Source organism: Marmota flaviventris, chromosome 18, assembly GCF_047511675.1.
Source record: "Marmota flaviventris isolate mMarFla1 chromosome 18, mMarFla1.hap1, whole genome shotgun sequence".
Lineage (NCBI taxonomy): Eukaryota > Metazoa > Chordata > Mammalia > Rodentia > Sciuridae > Marmota > Marmota flaviventris.
Genome location: NC_092515.1, coordinates 45526637 through 45546082, shown reverse-complemented (window position 1 = coordinate 45546082; position 19446 = coordinate 45526637). Strand labels below are relative to the sequence as shown.

General features: G+C 48.4%; 3 protein-coding genes across 5 annotated transcripts in view; all 3 read right to left on the bottom strand.

Moving 5' to 3' along the window:
• Window positions 1–17142, bottom strand: part of LOC114083347 (cocaine esterase-like) — a 126642-nt gene extending 109500 nt beyond the window's left edge. Inside the window, exon 1 of the mRNA XM_071604683.1 lies at window positions 17059–17142. Coding sequence (XP_071460784.1) covers window positions 17059–17083 — 25 coding nt within the window. The 5' untranslated portion in view covers window positions 17084–17142. The remainder of the gene's footprint in view (window positions 1–17058) is intronic.
• Window positions 1–17146, bottom strand: part of LOC114106805 (cocaine esterase-like) — a 49044-nt gene extending 31898 nt beyond the window's left edge. Inside the window, exon 1 of the mRNA XM_027953953.3 lies at window positions 17059–17146. The gene's annotated coding sequence lies outside the window, so the exon portion shown is untranslated. The remainder of the gene's footprint in view (window positions 1–17058) is intronic.
• Window positions 177–18613, bottom strand: LOC114082525 (cocaine esterase-like). 3 transcript variants are annotated; one of them, XM_071604682.1, is made up of 13 exons: window positions 18523–18613; window positions 9021–9157; window positions 6413–6617; window positions 5283–5424; window positions 4430–4563; window positions 4092–4350; window positions 3589–3687; window positions 3169–3309; window positions 2979–3059; window positions 2602–2749; window positions 2083–2220; window positions 1529–1601; window positions 177–1093 (listed from the first exon to the last, which is right to left on the bottom strand). In XM_071604682.1, the coding sequence occupies exons 2-13, from the start codon at window positions 9094–9096 to the stop codon at window positions 907–909; spliced, it is 1683 nt and encodes a 560-aa protein (XP_071460783.1). In that variant the 5' UTR covers window positions 9097–9157; window positions 18523–18613; the 3' UTR covers window positions 177–906. The 3 variants fall into 3 exon arrangements, with proteins under 3 accessions (XP_071460783.1, XP_071460782.1, XP_071460781.1); XM_071604681.1 differs by having other exon boundaries at window positions 9021–9177; window positions 18523–18610; XM_071604680.1 differs by lacking the exon at window positions 18523–18613 and adding an exon at window positions 17059–17148.
• Window positions 18614–19446: the final 833 nt, after the last annotated feature.

Here is a 19446-nt window from a genome sequence, read left to right as displayed (position 1 = left end):
TGTGTTTAGGAACTGTAAAATAAGCCCCAAAGTACTTGTTTGCCCCTCTGCCAAGTGAGGACATAGTGGGAAGGTGCCATCTAGAAACCAAAGCAAGACCTCCCCACACAACAAATCGGCTAACATCTTGATTCTTGGCTTGTCACCTCCAACACAGAAGACAACACAACAACACATTTGCATTGTTTATAAGCTACCCAGTTTATTGTGTTTATTTGTTGATATTTTGGTGGTAGCACTGTGATCAAACCCAGGACTTTGTGCATGATTCTCAAGTACTCTACCACTAGGCTACTCTCCTGGAACTAGTTATTTTATTTTGAGCTCGGGTCTCCCCAAGTGGCCAGCCTGTGCAGAGTATGTAGTTCTTCTCCCTAAGCTTCCTGAGTGGCTTGGATTATGGGCATGTGCCTTCATGCCTCACTACGTTATTATTGTTGCTGTAGTTGCTGTTGCTGTTGTTGTTACAGGAGCCTGATGGAGTGAAACACTGGGGCTTCTGGTGTACAGGTTCTCTACAGAGGTCCCACCAGTATGAGAACATGGGTGCTTGCTGAGAGGTGGGCAAGGGATTTGGAAAAGTACCAGCTCTGCTTCCTGAAACTTCTCGGTCAGCATGGGAGGGTGTGGCAACTGGGAGGAGGGGATAGGAGGGGTTGTAAGGAAGAGAGGGGAGGAAGGGAGGGAAGGACTCAGGCACAGTGGGGTGAGGAGGAAGGTGGCATGAACTGGCTTACCCATCCACAGCCTCCTTGGGAATTATGAGTGTGTCTAACAGGAGAGGATCCATGGTGGAGTGTATAGACAAATAGCTACGTGAATAAGTGGGTGAACCCTGGTTCTTGGGTGGGCACCACAGGAAGACCCCATAACACCTAGTACACCACTCTCTTCCTGACAAGGAAGCTAGAGCTCTGTGTGCTTGTCCTCAGCCCCCTTTAGCTCCTGAATCTTCTGAGGCAGGGTCTTGGTCCAGAACTGCAGCCTGTGTGCCTTCAGGGCCTGGCCCACAGCAGGCTGGATGTCCAGCTGCAGGTACTGCTGGTCCTGGTCGAACAGTGGCCAGTGGGGTAGGCCCTCTCCGTTGGGGTTCCTGTGCACATGCCCTCCCATCAGGGCAGGGCAAGGGTCAGTCTGAGCTCTGTTGAACTCAGACCTGACCACATACCCCAATTTTGGACAGGATAGGGATCCAGACAGACAGGGTTGTTGAGAATGGGGGGAGGTGTCCTGATGTAGGAAAGCAATGACTTCTCACTTGTGTCATTCCACACAGGGCAGGGAAACCTGGCCTGTGTTGCCCTTCCCTGTGAGAGGCTGGCTCTCATGGTAGCCCACCACTATGGCTTACCCTCTAGACCACTAAGAGAAAAGTCCAATGACCTGCACCCACAAAGCACCCTTTTTTAGTGTGGGTCTTCTGGTTGTGGAGGGGCTAGGATGTGATGAAGGACACACAATAGCTAATGGGGTCACTTCAGACAAGGGGAGCAGTGGAGGACCCGTGCCCCCTGGCAGGTGTCCTCACCCATTTCGAGCAAAGTTGGCCCAGTACTTCATCATTCTTCTGTTCAGCAGCTCCTCCTCCTCAGTGAGCTCAACTGTGGGAGGAGGAAGGCAAGGGTCCGGGTCCTGGCCAACCCCATCCAGCTGTCCACTCCTGTGCCAAGTCACCACCCCAGCCCCAGGCTTGTGTCCCTTCCCTATCACAACAGTCCCAGGGCCAGGTCCTCTGCTTGCCCAACCTGCCTTTATTACTCCCAGCCTTTAACTGAATCAACACTGGGCTCCTCCTTGGCCTAGCAGTTTCCTTCTTTTGGATACCTTGAAGTCATTTAAAAAATGATTAGGCTTTTACCCAGCCCTCTCTTCTCCTATGCAACACACCATTTTTGGGGTGGGAACACATAGAAGGTGCATAGATTAGAGTGGGAAAGGTCTAACCCTGGAATGACCCATTGAGTTGTAAGATGGTAGACACTGGATCCCATGTTCTCTCTAAGCCACAGTTTCTCATTGACAATGAGAGCAATTGCCACCCTGTAGTCATGAGAATGCTCCTGTGGAACAAGGAGTGCTCACTTCTAATGCCATTGAAGTAGGATCCAAACACAAAGATGATTTCATCACCATGGTCAGCCTTCACATGTGGTGGCTTGATATTCTTATAGATGCTGGGCCTATGCTGGAACTCATAGAAGTAGACAGGAGCATGGGAACCTGGAGGGTGGACAGGATGTGTCACTTTTGGTGGCAAGATTGCTAGGTCCAAAGCTGGCTTGAATGTTCACAGTGGCTTGGAAGCCCAGAATGGTACAGAGGCAGTTGGAAGGCTCTTTGTTAAGTCATGTCTTAAAGTTCCTGGCGGTGTGGTCACGGGAAGTCCTTGAGTGCCACTACCTTAGTTTTCTGCTCTGTTAAATGAATGTGAGGTCTATCTTTTACTCTACTCATAAGGATTTACTGAGATAACAGCCTTCAGGTGCCTGGGACCAAGGTCTGGATAAAGACATGCGTCAGGACCTGACATCAGACCTCACTGGGACCCATAGCTCTGAGCGGTCTCCTAGGAAGCCAGGATTCAGGTTCAGATACACTCACTCTGATAATGTGCTACTTGGAGTGCAGGCATCACAAACATGAAGTCTGCCATCATCTCCTGGTACTGGAGTCGGAGGGTGTGGGGGTCCTCGTTGTCTCCCATGTACTCCTCCATCAATAGGTCAGCACATTCAGCAGGCAACTTCATCTAGTCCAGGGGATCAGGGAGAGTCAGGTTAGGCAATCTCTGGGGCAGGGAGGCAGGAGCTAGAGGGTAGGTATTGGGGTTTGTAATGTCAGGGAATAGGGCAATGGTGTCAAGCTGTGCGGTAACCCCACCCACAAATGCACATAGATCAATCTTTGTTCCTGGGGATTACTGAAAAGGAAGAGTGTCTGACTGCACTCTACCTGGTGCAGGACCCCAGAAGTCTTACCATCTGTGTTGACATTTTCCGCAGAACAGCTCGCGTGGACTCTCTATCTAGATCTTTCTGGATTTCAGGGGGGCCCAAGAGCTGTGTGGTGAAGGAATAGTCTAGAATTAGGAGTGGGATGACCAGGATATACGAGGTCTAAAGCTGCTCACACTTGACACTATTGTAGGGGTTTTGAGAGGGGACTCACCATGGGAAGGAGCCAGCCATACTCATCATTGTTGACACCAATGATGCTCCGAACAGGTTGAAAATCAGCAGAGGCCAGAAGCTCCTGAGGGTGCCTGGGTAGGAAGGCCCCATCCACCACAGCAGGAATGACACTGAAAGCCTAAGGGGGCATTCAAGGTACATGATCACAGGAAGGAAAGTTTGTTTTCTAATGACACTGGAGTTACCTCCAACCCATCCTAACTCAACCAATGATGCTCACACCAACATTCAGAGATTCTAACCTGGTTTAAAATATTTTTGTCTCAAATCCCAATCAAGGCTATGAGGATACAAGGAGACCAAGCCTTGGAAATGAGATCTTTGTTCCACAGTGGAAAGCACTTTATTTCCCATATACCATGACCCCTGTCGCCTCACTAACCTCCATTCAGCCTACCTTGGTAACAGCCAGCATTTCCTGTTCACTCTTGCCCCGCAGACAGCTCACCAGGGCCTCTGACTCTACTTGCCCACAGGCAGACAGGTGGGCCACCATCTGTAAAGAAAGGGCGGTATTGCCTATATCTCAGCTTTGTGCGTGTTGCCCTTTATTCTCAAAGTGTACCCTATTATACTGCTGCAGATGTGAAATTCTTCCATCTTCCCTGAAGCTCAGGTATCATCCAGAGGAGACATCACATCTGCTTCCATGTGTCTTCTGAGGATGAGGACCCCTGGATGCAGCTTTGCACACCATAGAGCAAAATCAACCACTTGAGGCAGGGGTGTGTGGATTCTGACCTTTGAGCTCCTCAAAACACCCAGGGGTGGTGGGCAGTTTGGGCAGTTCCAGAGAGCACCTGCATAGTCTTTGTTCCCATGGAACAGACAGAGTGGCAAAGGCTCTGAAGTTGAAGGGTGAGGCACCAGATTTGGCCTTGGGCAGTAAAGGATACTCACTGTGGAGACATCTTTAAATGAGCTGGTGATGACATCAGGCAGCAGAGCCACCCCACTCTCCATGATGGCACCATGGAAGAGTCCTTGGGACATTGGAGACACCACATGTGAGGACACACTAGTGCCACCTGCAGACTCGCCAAAAATGGTGACCTGATCAGGGTTGCCTCCAAAGTGTGCGATATTCTGCTGGACCCAGCGTAGGGCGGCCACTTGGTCCAGGAAACCCCAGTTGCCAGTGGCATGCTGGTCTCCAGTGCTGAGAAATGCAAGGATGATGATCATGGATGGTCCTCTGTCTACTCAGTGCCCATTGACCATCCCTGTCCCAGGCTCACCTGAAGAAGCCCAGAACTCCCAGGCGGTACTGGATAGTGACCACCAGGACATTTTCAATGGCTGCCAGAATAGAACCATCATACATGGAAGCTGAGCCCATCACCAAGGCACCACCATGGATCCAGACCATCACCTGGGAAATCAGGAGATATACCGTGTGGTGGCCACCCTGCCCAACTGCATCCTGGCTGAAACCCTAATTTGAACACCACTTTGGCTTGTGTAGCTACCCACACAGAACACTAATAGGACCTCATGACCTAGGGCACTGGTGACAGAGTAAGTTCAATTTGGAAGAACAGGCCTCCCATACTTTGGAGTCTAACCAGGAAGCAGAATGTGGATCTATTCCTCTCAGAACTACTCTGAAAGGAAAAGAAAATTGATGTTTCTATGATTACCCCACTTGAACATTAATTTAAAGTGTCATCTAATCTCTGGCCCAAAAAAATAAACCATGGTCATGGAATTTAGTGATCTCAAGGTGCACCTTTGGGCACCTGCATGGATCTCCTGGGTACAAGCTGGTGAGTTGGTTGGTGGGTTAGAACATTTGGCCTCTGAGAGCATCCAGGGCTCTTTGACTCCATGCCTAGGTCAGCTTTCTTCCTGCATAAGAGGCCTTCTTGGAGCTGATAGTGAGAAACTTTTCATGGTAGTTCACACCACAGTGATGGCCAGCTGAACCTGTGTCTTCCAGTGTCATTGGTATTGTTATGTAGTACTTGGTGTCAGTCCAGGCCTTCACAACATTGTGCTAGCTCTCTACCTTGAACCATGTCCCAAGCCCACTTCTAATGTTCTCCCAAAAATGTTCTCCCACCCTTCAACTGACCATGACTTAACACTCACAGGCAGGTTAGAGCCCTCACGGGCATGTGCAGGCGCGTAGATGCTGAGGTACAGGCAGTCCTCTGACATGGGGATGGGAGGCAAGTTTGTACTCCCTAGGTCCAGAGCCTCTATATTCAATGCATCTGCATTTTGCAGACACCTGGTGACAATGGAATACAGTTACTCCAGGAGCTGAGCAGTGGTCAATCCAGACCTCAGGTCCTGACTCGATCCCAGACAACCTCACTCCCTGACTTAACTGATGCCTTGCCTCACATGATCCTTCTTTCAAGTCATTTCCTACTGGTTTCCAGGCCACAGGCTCGGGGAAGCAGGGATGGATTCCCGACCCCCAGGGAGGCCTCAAGATTGTTGAGCACTTGATTCCAACTCCTTCTGAGGCTGGGCAATCCTGATTCTAGGGCCCTGTCTGGGAAACCCTGGCACCCCTGTTGACAGTCACTATGTATTACTATCCCCACTCAGGCCTGGAACAGCATAGGTGTCCCCACACAGGTGGTGCCTGAGTGGATGGAGGTTAGTTCTCACAGAAGGGTAATGGGGCATCCCACAGCCCAATTTGAGACTCTCAGAAAACCTCACCCCTCCACTGACTCTCGAGCTGTAAGCACATGCCCCTTTCCCTTGGCCCTGTGGATGGGGTCCCCAAGGAGCCACCACTGTTGCCTTCATCAGGGATCTGCAGCATCGACTGCTGGAGTCAAGGTCTTTTATAGGTTCAGAGAGCCACGCCGACCCTCTCCCAGAATCATCTCCCCTGGTGGGAGAGAACCCCTGAAATAAGCTAAATCCAGGGACATTATTTTCTGCTCTGTGTTCAGCACCTGGAGCTAATGCCTTTTGGGTTCCACACTCTGAGGCAGGGGCCTGGCAAAGTTACTTCTGCATTGGAAGAATGAGTGTGGGAATTACCCCAATGTAGAGGGATACGTTTTTGTATATTTGTTCATTTCGTACCTGGGTTTCAAAGATGGTGCATTAGTTTGCAAAAAACACATTAGCACTGACCTACAGCCCCAGGCCTTGCAGTATAGTGTAGATGAAGGAGCCACTGCAGCCTGGCCCAGGGCTCGGATTACCCACCCTCACCCCATTCCTGAGGTTTCCCAGACCCCAGGAGAACTTACATGGCCGGGTGGGAGGTCCCATCCCTCACACCACTCCAAGCTTCAGGGGGTTCAGGGGCTGCAAAGCGCAGTGGTCCTACAGGTGGCTTGGCAAAGGGAATTCCCAGGAAGGTGTGGACCCCCGCATCGGTGCCCTTCACATGGACGAGGCTGCCCCGCACCTGCCCGGTGTGGGTGGTACGGATGGGGCTGACTGAGTCCTGGCCTGTGGGCAGAGAGATGCACTTCAGGCTCAGGTCTGCCCACTCAGCTGCTGACCTACAGCACTGGGCTTGGTTGGCCCTCCTCAGCTCAGCCTTGTGGAGGGAGCCTGATCTGTCAACATTCGTTTCAGAATCTTTCTGCCCATCCCTAGTCCCTATCCCCACTACCACTATCACTCGACCAGCTCACAGCCTATCCCTCCAGGCTCACCAAACCCCTGTGCCTTGCCACCATCCTTCAGCCCTAGCAACTGCTAGCAGAATGTCTTTTGGGCTGATGGGGCAAGAGTGTCCACTTCACTAACTGTGTCAGGTCATGTCATGCACTAGGAGGACTGTGGGAATGGAACTAAAGTTTCCAATCCTCAAGGGTCTCATGCTAGAGGAGACAAGAAATGACATAAAGAAGCATCATTCATGTAAGGAAAAACAGACGTATGGAAACATGGACCAATGGGAGCTATGAGTTCAGACCATACAAATTTTGTCCTGCCTGGGGGAGATCAAGGCAAGGAGCCATTGAAAAGTCAAGCTAGATATATCTGGCTTGTCCAAGTCATGATATTTGGTAAAGGTTGATGTTGGGCATGCTGGGTTTAAATCTTCTCTCTATCCAAGAATGGCCTGATCTTGGGTGCTGTGCAGCTCTCTGGCTGTCCCAGTCCTCTCTGTGCTTCAGGGTGTAGGAAGTTGGCATTCAGGTCCACAGTTCTCCTGCTATTGTTGTCATCTCCACAGCTCCCACATTACTGGAGCCTTCCCTCCCCTAGGCTCAAGATTTCACTCCAGAATGTGGTAGATCTGAGCTGATTTCCATAAGAAAAAGTTAAAAACTCCAAACCTCCTCCTCTCTCCCACCAGATCCCCTAGGATCTGCATGTTTGATGCTCCCTGGTACAGGACAGGCCAGGGCAGCAGCCACTCACAGGAACAGAGAAGGAAATTGGGCAGCATCCCTCCAAGTCCAAAGACACTCCTGTCCCTACCAACATGCTGTCTCCACACAATGCCTTGCCAGAGGGATCTTGGTCCATGTAACTCTTTGTGGTGACTGGCCACTAATGCCTGATATTTGTAATTACAAAGGGCAAAGCCTGCTAATTAATCCTGATGACATAATGTCGCTGCTTCCTTGAGAAGAAGCCCTGCATGAATCTCATCCATGTATGTATGTAGGGGTGTGAAGTTTCCTTGTGTCCTGATGAGGAAATGGTCACACCAGAAAAGATGTGTTTGTGACAATTCAGGTGAGAGACAAAGATGAGTAGTGCGTAACACCTGGACCCTATTTAAGACCTAGATGGGCCTGTGGAGGAGCCAGGACTTGGTGGGTAGAAGACTGTAGGACACAAATCTATACCCTCTCAGGACTCAGGTGTTTTTTTTTTGTATGTGAGTTCAAGAAAAAGATTGTTGAAAATAGAATATTTCAGGGGAGGGGCTGGGGTTGTGGCTCAGAGGTAGAGTGCTCGCCTGACATGCCTGAGGCAATGGGTTCTATCCTCAGAACAACATAAATATAAAATAAAGACATTGTGTATGCTTATAACTAAAAAAATAAATATTAAAAAATACAATCTTTCAGTGAAGCTAGAAAAATCTTTCTGCTGAAAAAATTCTGGTTCTCTCAGCCCCAGGTAAGAGAGGAAGCCTATCAGTGGTGATCCAAAGGGAACAAGGGACCATGGATTCCTCTGTGCAGATTAGACTGGGAAAGTTGGGACTATGTACAACATCCACAATAAGAGCCTTTTGCGTGGGAGGGATCAGGGCTGCTGACACTCCCTGGGCATGGTACTCTCTTACCAGCACCTTCTGATAAGGGCCTAGAGACTTCTAGAAGGTACAGGGCACTTCGCCTTTGTTCCAGAACACAATCCAAGGCATGCCAGCTTGGGTTTGCCAGTGAAGGGAACACAGCAGGCACTCAGATCAGCATTAAGAAGTGGTACCACGGGCTACTGTAATGCCCAGGGCCAGTATCCTTGCCTGTGGAGCCTAGGGAAGGTGCCAGCACTTCTCTGGCCAAGGGATCAAAACACTCAGAGCCAAATGTAACCATCAAGCTCTTATATTGCTGTTGTTATTATCCAAGGGTGAGTAGTAGCTACAGCCACAGACACACACAGGAGGGGAAGGTCCTTTATCCCTGTTCCTTTGCCAAGAGGCTTCTCCCTTGCCCATACTGTGCTCCTCAGAACCCCTCACACTAGCTCACTCCTCCATGGGGGTGTCCTCAGGCAGCTCTGACCCTCTCTGGCTCACCCTCCAGCCCCTCATCCCCTTCATCTGTCTTCTCTACCAACTCCCCCGCCCTGGTGCCTTCCCTCCAGGCTCAGGCTCTGTCTCTGTGCACTTTGGCAGATCCAACCTGGTCTCTACCACCCTCCCCATGGCAGCCTCACCTTGGCCCTGGATGAGGAGCATCAGGAGCCCATAGGCCACGAGGATGAGCCAGGCAGGAAGTCGATGCAGGCACATGGTCGGCTCCCAGGGCTGCTTCTGTATTCCTGGGCTTCACTTGGAAATGCAGAGCAGCATTCTGCCAGGTGGAATTTGGATCTGACAATGAGGAGGCGGGGAAATGGGTGGTGCCCTGCAAGGGGTGTGCTGCAGGAGAGTCACTCTGAAATCTCAGAGGTTATGGAGCCAGTGTGCTGTGGGCAGGGCCCTACCCCTCTTCTTCCCTTGGCCACCTCCGAAGGTACTGCACAGCCTCTGCAGCCTTCTGAGATCCCAGGACCCCTCTCCTCACACCTGGAGTCACTAATTCCCTGTCTTTGCTGTCACAGGCCCATGAGGGTGTTGGGGAGGAGAGGAGGGAGCAGAGAGCTGGATGTAACTAGAGGAACCTGGAGGGCTTCTCTGGGGGGTGCAGAATGAAGATTTCCAGAGATGGAGAAATATAGATGACCTTGCTGGAGTGTGGGGAACTGCTTACACAGTGGCAGGGAGATGTGACTGTGACCTTCATAGTTGATTGGGTGCCCTTCAATAGTTCCTAATCTCTTATAGACCATGTTCTGAGATCCTAGGAGGGCTCCACCCTTCTTAGTCTGACCGTTCTTGTGAAGGCATTTCTGTAGATACCCCATCAACACAAAACCAAGGTCCAATTTACAGTCATTATCCACTGGAAAGGTGCGAAATAAGTGCCTGCCTGTCCAGGGAACTCCCAGGGATTAGGTGCCTCTGGGAGATTCTGAAAGATCCTGAGCCCTGCATGGGTGAATGGAAGCCCGTCTGGTTAGGAGGATCTGCTCAACCTGACTTCCCTGATGAAGGGGTGTGGGGCTCAACTTCAGACAGCCTAGAGATTCCCCTGCAAACCATCCTTGGCTAGCCTACCCCCACCCCATCATAGGCTCTCACACCTCAATATTGTTTCCTTCTCAGCCACATTGGGGAATAATCAGCTTTATCCACAAGTGAGTAGCCAGCATTCTGAGAGCACTGCTTCTCCTTGACCTCCACCCAATCAGCAAGGCTGCTGTGGATTCAGTTATCCTTCCAGTGCACTCTGCTCCAAGCCATCGCCCAGCTCCAGCCTGGGCAGATGCTTTCTCTGCTCTGATTCTCCTCACCTAGTTTTCAGCTGGGTTCTGGGCTCCTCCCAGCTCAGTCCTATTATGAGCTCCTTTGTGTCAACTGGACAACAAGTGCTTCTTCCTAATCTGGAGTCTGCTAGGGTGAAGGTCCCCAGGGGCTCTGCCATTTATGGAACCATCTTACACAGGCCTTGGCTTTGACAATGACCAAGGTAATAGTAATAATGAGAAATGATGAAGAGTGTCAGGAGCGTATCTGTGTATGTGTTTGTATATATTATACCTTATACATATATAGAGATGAGAGAGAGAGAGAGAGAGAGAGAGAGAGAGAGAGAGAGAGAGAGAGAGGAGGCAGAGTCTAAAAGTCAAAACAAACATCTGCAGTGAGATCCCCCAACACATGGTTTAAATACAATTTGATCTAAGACCATCAGACCAAGTGTTGCAGAGGATGGAGCAACTGATACCCTTGTAAATGGCTGGTAGGGATGCAAAGTGACAGAGTCTTTGTGGAGTAAATTTGGTATTTCCCTTAAACATTCCACACACACTTGCCATGTGATTCAGCAATTCTCCTCTCCTGTCTTTCCTCAAGAGAAATGACAGCTTGGGTCCATATAAATAATTTATGACAATGTTCCTAAGAGCTTTATTAGAATTGGTCAAAAAATGGAAGACACTCAGGTGTATATTAATTGGTCAGTGGATAAAGTGTGGTGTGTCCCTACAAGGAATGCCACTCCCCAGGAAAAGGAATCTGAGATCCGCTTGCATCTCAAAAGTAGTATGTGAAATGACAGAGCCATTCCTAAAAGTGTCCATGTGCATCATATTTGGGGCAAGGCCAACTAGAGGAACCCAAGCAATTAGGTGACTGCCTTAGAGCAGGATTCAGGGCAAAGAAGGACTACAAAGGGGCATGAGGAAGTTTAGGAAGTGAAAGAAACTGGTAAAGCTTGTGGTGGTGGTGTTTGCTTATCTTACATATTACCTCAGAGTGAGTAAATTGTACACTCAAGAGATTAATTTAATTGCATATAAGTTATTCCACACTGGGTTGTGAATGGATGTAGCTTAGTGGTATAGTGCTTGCCTAGCAGGCCAAGGAGGTAGGTGTGGTCCCTAACACTGTACGCGCGCACACACACACACACACACACACACACATGCTCCACACTGAAGAATTTTAAAAATCTATTAAGTATCTAAAAAATATTGTGGGAAACACTTTGGGTAATACAGTGTGCTTCTGCAGAATTGAAAGATGGAAGCTTCCTAGCAGGAACTCAGTAAATGCTATAAGGTTGCACCTATCATTCTTCACCAAAAGGAAAGTCCTTTATGTGCTGGGTCCCTTCTGGCTTAATGTTAACCTTGTCTGTGCACTGGTGGCCCAAATGGCCAAATGGAATTGTCATTTTTGCCCCAAATTCATGAAGTCTTTGATTGGGCTTAAATATAATGAATGGAAATGAGGGGGTCATCTCCCCTTGGGTAACTTGTACCCAAGGAGGGCATGTCAGTCAGAGGTTTGGAATTGGGGGACTCCCAAGGTCTTTGGGATGAGAAATCAGCCTCTTAATGTCTAATAGAAAAAGATTTGAGGGGACCCAGAGGCACAATGATCATTATTTGCTAACTTTGTACAATGAGAAAAGATGAGAGGGTTTTCATATGAGGGGCCAGAGAAATTTAGGGACAGCAATGAAGGGAGAAGAAAAATCACTGATGTGGATGTTATAGTGAGTGGGGGATGGTCAGGAGACTGTAGGGGGAATTCTGCAAGGCAGAAGGACACCTTACTAGATAGAGAGGTTCTCAGGGATGAGGGACAAGAATCTCTTCTCTGGACCTCCTGAGCCTCCAAGGCCTCTTCCAGGACACACCACACAGAGAAACATCTTCTCAGATGTGTTATAATCATGTCAGTGTGGGGATCACAGTGTCTGCAGATTCACAGAGAATAAGAGCCACCTTCAGGAGACAGGATCCTGAGGACCCCACCTGGCTCTCCTGGACATACCCAGCTGGCCCAGGCTTTAGAATCAATGGAGAAAGCCAGTCCTGCTCCTCACAAGTGTGGGGATGGAAATAGATTGGTGAGTGGGTTGTTTTAAATAAGCAGAGACATTTTCTAGTAGTTTGCAGTCTTGGTGGCTGAGATTTGGGTGGTAGGTTTAGGGTCTGAGAACTTGTGTCCACCGAATTCACACACTGAAACCTAGTCTCCAGTGTGATGATATTAAGGGTTAAGGTCCTAGCTGGGAGTGGTGGTGCATGCCTGTAATCCCAGGGACTCTGGGGGCTGAGACAGGAGAATGGAGAATGAGGAATTCAAAGCCATCCTTAGCAATTTTGAGGTGCTAAGCAACTCAGGGAGACGCTGTATCTAAAATACATACATACATACATACAAAATAGGACTGTGGATGTGGCTCAGTGGTTGAGTGTTCCTGATTTGAACCCCAGGTACCAAAAGAAAAAGAGTTATGGTCCTAAGGGTATGAATAGGATATCACTGGGTTGTCTTGATGAGTTCTTCTTCCTCACTTGTTCAACTCTGAACATTATAGAAGTGCCAAGGCAAGAATTTAAAAGAGTTTTTTTAATAAAGGCTTTTCCTGGAGAAAGAAAGGGGCCATAGCTGTGTAAAGGTTAAATTTAAGTTTTGCTCTCCTGTTAAGTTTAAGTTTTGCTTTTCTGTAAGTTTAAGTTCTGTTTTCCTGGAACCCGAAACTTATGTTAAAAACAGTTACTTATGTCAAAATGTACCCTGACCCAACACCCCCTGACAAAAGGCATGATTATTCTGTAATGGTTATTTTATAACAATCCCACCCTCGCACCCTAACTGCCATATGAACTTCCCTGTTTAAACACTGCATTAAAAACTCTGCTTAAGCTGTGCTCAGGGCTCCAGCTTCTCTCAGGAGAACTCTGAGCCCCAGCATGCTGGTCCAATAAACCCCTTTGCTTTTGCATGAGACAGTCTCTTGGTGGTCCTTTCCTCCGACGTTTGCCAGACCCTAACATTTGGGGGCTCGTCCGGGATTCGTCAGTGGCGGACGAAAGACCCCAACAGACATTTCTCGGGGTAAGTAAGGCGCCTCCTTTTTGTTTTCTTCGTTGTGATCGCTCAGGACTTTTAATTTTAGGGCTTGGCAAGGTGGCTGTTGGCGGAGAGCGTAAGTTCTCCCCGACGGTGGTGGACAGACGTGTCCAGAAGCCACAGGCTACGTCCCCAGGGGACGCCTTGGTGGACTCGGGAAATCGAGGGTCGGAAGTGCCCCCGATGCGAGGGACAGAAGAGCCCTCAGCTCAGGTGTATTTTGCCAATGATTCAGACTCAGTGACTCTGTTGCCAGCCCGTCAGTTTCTGCCAGCTACTCAGTTTTGGTTTCTATTTCAAACTTGTGGTGGACGTCTATTGTTTGTCTTTGTTGTCTGTGTCATTACTTTCACTGTTTGCATATCCCTCATTATGGGACAAGGTACCTCAACTCCCCTGTCTTTGACCCTTGATCATTGGACTAAAGTCCACTCAAGGGCCCAGAATCTCTCTTTTTCAGTGAAACGCCAGACCTGGCAGACTCTCTGTACATCAGAATGGCCCACTCTTGGAGTCGGATGGCCCCCAGAAGGATCCTTCCACCTCCCTCTAATCCGAAAAGTCAGAAATATTGTTTTCCAGCCGGGGCCACATGGTCATCCAGATCAACAGCCATATATTCTCACTTGGCAGAACCTCTGTGAATCTCCCCCTTCATGGGTGAAACCTTTTCTTGTACCTGCCTCCACCTCTACCCCCACCATTCTGTCCCTCAAACCCTCCACTCCTTCTCCTCTTCCTCCCCCTCTTCCCTCCATCCTCCCTGAATTACTAGATTCCCCTCCTCCACCCCCATATCCCTTGCCCCTCAGCTCCCAACGTCCTATAGACAATTCCCCTGAAGCAGATCCGATCCCTTCGGTAGAGGAAACTGCTCCAGATGACTCCCTTGCGGTAAGCCCAACTCCTCCTCCATTGGAGGAAATTGGGCCAGCAGGGGGAACCCGCCGACAGCGAATAATTAAGAATCTTGATGCTCCAGTAATGCTCCCCCTCCGCCCCTATGGGCCAATGATTGATGATGGACAAGAGGGAGAAATACAAGTTTACCAATATTGGCCCTTCTCCTCTTCTGATCTATATAACTGGAAAAATATGAATCCCCTTTTTTCTAAAGATCCCACCCGACTCACAGGTTTAATAGAGTCACTGATGTTTTCACACCAGCCTACTTGGGATGATTGCCAACAGCTTCTAGGGACCCTCTTCACAACTGAGGAAAGAGAGAGGATCCTCCTGGAAGCCAGGAAAAATATTCTTGGACCAGATGGACGACCAACCCAACTTCCCAATCTAATTGAAGCTGCCTTTCCCCTGAACAGACCCAACTGGGATCCCAACACCCTCGAAGGTAGGGAGCATCTGTCCACTTATCGCCAGACTCTAATAGCGGGTCTCCGAGCGGCCGCCAGACGGCCAACTAATCTGGCCAAGGTAAGAGAGATTATCCAAGGGCCTAATGAGTCACCCTCAATGTTTCTAGAGAAAATTATGGAAGCATATAGGAGATATACTCCTTTCGATCCTCAGGCAGAGGACCAAAAGGCATCTGTTGCAATGGCCTTCATCGGGCAAGCTGCCCTAGATATTAAAAAAAAAGCTACAATGTTTAGATGGACTACAAGATATGACTTTAAGAGATTTAGTCAGAGAGGCTGAGAAAGTGTATTATAAAAGGGAGACAGAGGAAGAAAAAGAACAAAGAAGGGAGAAAGAAAGGGAAAAGAAGGAAGATGAAAGGAATAAAAGACAGACTAAGATGTTGGCAAAGGTCCTGGTCACAGCAGCAGACAGACTAGAAGTTAAAAAGCAAGGAGACAGAAAAGGGTACCTGGGCCCACGCCAAAAATCGCCCTTGGCTTCAGACCAATGTGCTTACTGTAAGGAAAAGGGACACTAGACCAGAGAATGCCCTCACGCCAGCCAGCCATCCTAACCCTGGAAGATGATTAGGGGAGTCAGGGCTCAGACCCCCTCCCCGAGCTCAGGGTAACTTTTGAAGTGGAGGGGACCCCAGTAAACTTCGAACTGGACACAGGAGCAATATACTCAGCCCTTAAAACTCCATTGGGCCCCTTATCAAACAAGAGGTCACTAGTTCAAGGGGCTAATGGCAGTAAATATCGGGCTTAGACAACTAAGAGGACTATGGACTTGGGGAAGGGTAAAATTCATCACTCTTTCTTGGTAATCCCAGAATGTCCGACCCCATTGATGGGCAGAGATGTTCTCACCAAACTCCGGGCCAAAATAACCTTTAACCCTGATGGTCCCCAAGTGGAGTTTCTGAACCCTTCAGTAAAGACTCCCATAGTCACAGCTTTAACTTTGTCAGTAGATGATGAACATCAACTCTTCATGCCCTCTAAGACTGATAAAACGGGCAAGCTACCCCCAAAATGGATAATAAATTACCCCGATGCCTGGGCAGAAACTGCTGGACTAGGTTTAGCAGTCAAACAGCCTCCGATAGTAGTGAAATTAAAAACCTCTGCCTCCCCAATCAATATTAAACAATATCCTCTAAACAAAAAAGCTAAAAATGGAATAAGGCCTCATATTCAAAAATACTTGGCTCTAGGGGTCCTAAGGCCCTGCCAATTGGCCTGGAACACTCCCCTACTGCCAGTAAAGAAACCTAGAGGAGACTATCATCCTGTGCAGGACTTAAGGGAAGTCAACAACAGAGTACAGGACATTCACCCCACAGTACCTAATCCATATAATCTGCTTAGTACTCTAAATTCTGAACGAAAATGGTATACTGTCCTGGACTTAAAAGATGCCTTCTTTTGTTTGCCTTTACATAAAGATAGCCAGCTACTGTTGGCTTTCGAGTGGGTGGATCCAGAAACAGGAACATCTGGCCAACTAACCTGGACTAGACTCCCACAGGGGTTCAAAAACTCCCCCACTCTCTTTGATGAAGCCCTCCACAGGGACCTCAATAACTTTAGGACTACACACCCAGGAGTCACCCTGCTTCAATATGTGGATGACCTGCTGCTGGCAGCTGACACCAAGGAAAACTGTGAGTCTGAAACACGAGCACTATTATCCGAGCTTGCTCGGCCTGGATATAGAGCTTCTGCCAAAAAGGCTAAAATCTGCCAGCAAGAAGTTATTTTCCTGGGCTATTCCCTTAGAGATGGCAAAAGATGGCTCACAGGGCCCAGAAAACGGACTGTTGTGCAGATACCGCCCCCATCTAATAGGAGGCAACTTAGAGAGTCTCTCAGGACTGCTGGCTTTTGTAGATTATGGATTCCTGGGTTTGCATCCCTAGCCGCTCCTTTGTACCCACTGTTGAAGGCAAACACCCAATTCCAATGGACCCCCAAACATCAGCAAGCTTTTAATGATATTAAAAAGGCACTGCTATCTGCTCCAGCTCTAGCACTTCCAGATGTAGAAAAGCCCTTTACTCTTTACATTGAAAAAAAAAAAAAAAAGAAATAGCCCAAGGAGTGCTCACTCAGACTTTAGGGCCCTGGAAGAGACCTGTAGCCTACCTGTCCAAAAGGCTAGATCCAGTGGCTAGCGGGTGGCCCCATTGCCTAAAAGCTATAGCAGCAGCGGCCCTTCTAATAAAAGATGCTGATAAATTAACGCTGGGACAGAAGCTAACCATTATAGCCCTTCATGCCCTGGAGAACATCATTCGTCAGCCTCCAGACAGATGGCTATCAAACTCTAGAATAACTCACTATCAGAGCCTGTTGCTTGACAAAGACAGAATAACACTGGGACCCCCAGCCCCACTTAACCCAGCCACACTCCTACCTGAAGAATCATCAGAGCCTGTCATCCATGACTGTCAACATATACTGGCAGAAGAGACCAATATACGACAGGATCTAAAGGATCGGCCACTGTCCCATCCTGAAGTCGTGTGGTTTACGGATGGCAGCAGCTTCCTCCAGGACGGTAAGCGGCGAGCTGGGGCAGCAGTAGTTAGCAGGACAAAAGTCATCTGGTCCTCTAGTCTCCCGGAAGGGACATCTGCACAAAAGGCAGAGCTGATCGCTCTTACGAAGGCATTAGAACTAGCAGCAGGCAAAAAGGCCACCATATATACTGATAGCCGATATGCGTTTGCTACCGCCCATATACATGGGGCTACTTATCAGCAAAGGGGGCTATTAACCTCGGCCAAAAAAGAAATAAAAAACAAAGATGAGATTCTCCGCCTTCTCTCAGCAGTGCAAAACCCCAAAGAACTAGCTATAGTGCACTGCCCAGGGCACCAAAAGGGAAATGATCCCATGGTGGTCGGAAACAGAAGGGCAGATGAGGAAGCTAAGTTGGCAGCTCTGACCGGAGTAACCATGTTAACACTTTCCTCACCGGGGGAACAACAGTCAGGAGATTTAACTGCGTCAGAGTACCCAGGTAATTTAACACCTGAGGAGACTGAAACTGAACTCCTTGACTCCACCGGGCCTAGCCTGCAATTTCAAAAAGCCCTACACTATGTTAAAGATGTGCATCAACTCACTCACCTTGGTTCAAAAAAACTACAGGCATTCCTGAAGGACCAAGAGCAGAAATTTCCGCTGACCAGCACACAACGAAAAGAAATAGCCAAACGGGTAATAAGAGCCTGCCGGGTCTGTCAATTGGTTAATGCTTACCCTTCCAAGCTTCCTACAGGGAAGCGCCTACGAGGGACCAGACCAGGACAATTCTGGGAAATAGACTTTACTGAAATTAAACCAGCAAGGTATGGACTTAAATATCTTCTAGTTTTTTGTAGATACTTTTTCAGGGTGGGTTGAAGCCTTCCCCATGAAAAAAGAAACAGCTCAAGTGGTAATCAAAAAGATCCTGGAGGACATCTTCCCGAGATTTGGCCTGCCTAAGGTAATAGGGTCCGATAATGGACTGGCGTTCGTGGCCCAGGTAAGTCAGGGATTGGCCAGGACCGTGGGGATTAATTGGAAGTTACATTGTGCTTATAGACCCCAGAGCTCAGGACAGGTAGAAAGGATGAATAGGACTATTAAAGAGACCTTAACAAAATTGAGCTTAGAGACCGGCATAAAAGATTGGACTATGCTCCTACCTTATACACTGTTTCGTGCAAGAAATACTCCCTCAGTCTCTTTATGTAATCTTACCCCCTATGAAGTTCTCTATGGTACCCCTCCTCCAATAAGAGACCTAACCCCAACTTTGAGACTTAATGATTCCTTCCATACTCCCTTGCTTGACAGACTTAAAGCTCTTGAAAAAACCCAGCAGTACCTGTGGAAACAGCTGGCTGCTTCCTGCCAACCTGGAGATGAAGGGACCCCACACCAATACCAAGTGGGAGACTTCGTCTATATAAGACGACATCAGGTGTCATCCCTGGAGCCTCGCTGGAAAGGAACCTGGTGGGCATGTGACTCAGGGTTAACTCCTTGCATTTCAGCCCAGATATTTAACAACTCTGTAAATTATTGTGTAATGGTACAAATATTTCCCAGAGTGCTCTATCATGACGCAAATACATTTGAAGATCAAATAAGGGGATATACCACCTGATTCCGCCGGGAACCTGTGTCCCTCACTTTAGCCATATTATTAGAAATAGGAGTTGCTACAGGAGTGGGTACAGGAACCGCTGCCCTGGTCCATGGGTCTCAACAAATGGCCCAATTACAAGCAGCAATAGATCAGGACTTAAAAACATTAGAAACCTCCATCACAGCCTTACAAGAGTCCCTAACCTCTCTCTCTAAAGTTGTTTCACAAAATAGACGAGGGTTAGACCTCCTCTTCATGAGGGAAGGGGGACTCTGTGCTGCCCTAAGGGAGAAATGTTGCTTCTATGCTGACCATAGTGGGGTAGTCAAAGAATCAATGACTAAATTAAGAAAACGCCTTGAGGAGCGACAACGAGAGAGAGAGGCTCAAAAAGGATGGTTTGAGTCTTGGTTCACACAATCCCCCTGGCTAACTACACTCTTATCAGCCCTAGCTGGTCCTTTAATAATCCTCATGTTATTGTTAACTGTGAGACCTTGTTTACTCAACCGTGTGGTCTCCTTTCTCCAAGCTCAAATTGGACAAGTTAAACTTATGGTAATAAGACAACAGTATGTCCCTTTAGCAGACACAGAGTGTGATACCCCTCAATAATCTGTCACTTCTAAGATTAGAAGTACTCAGAAAAAGAAGTGGGGA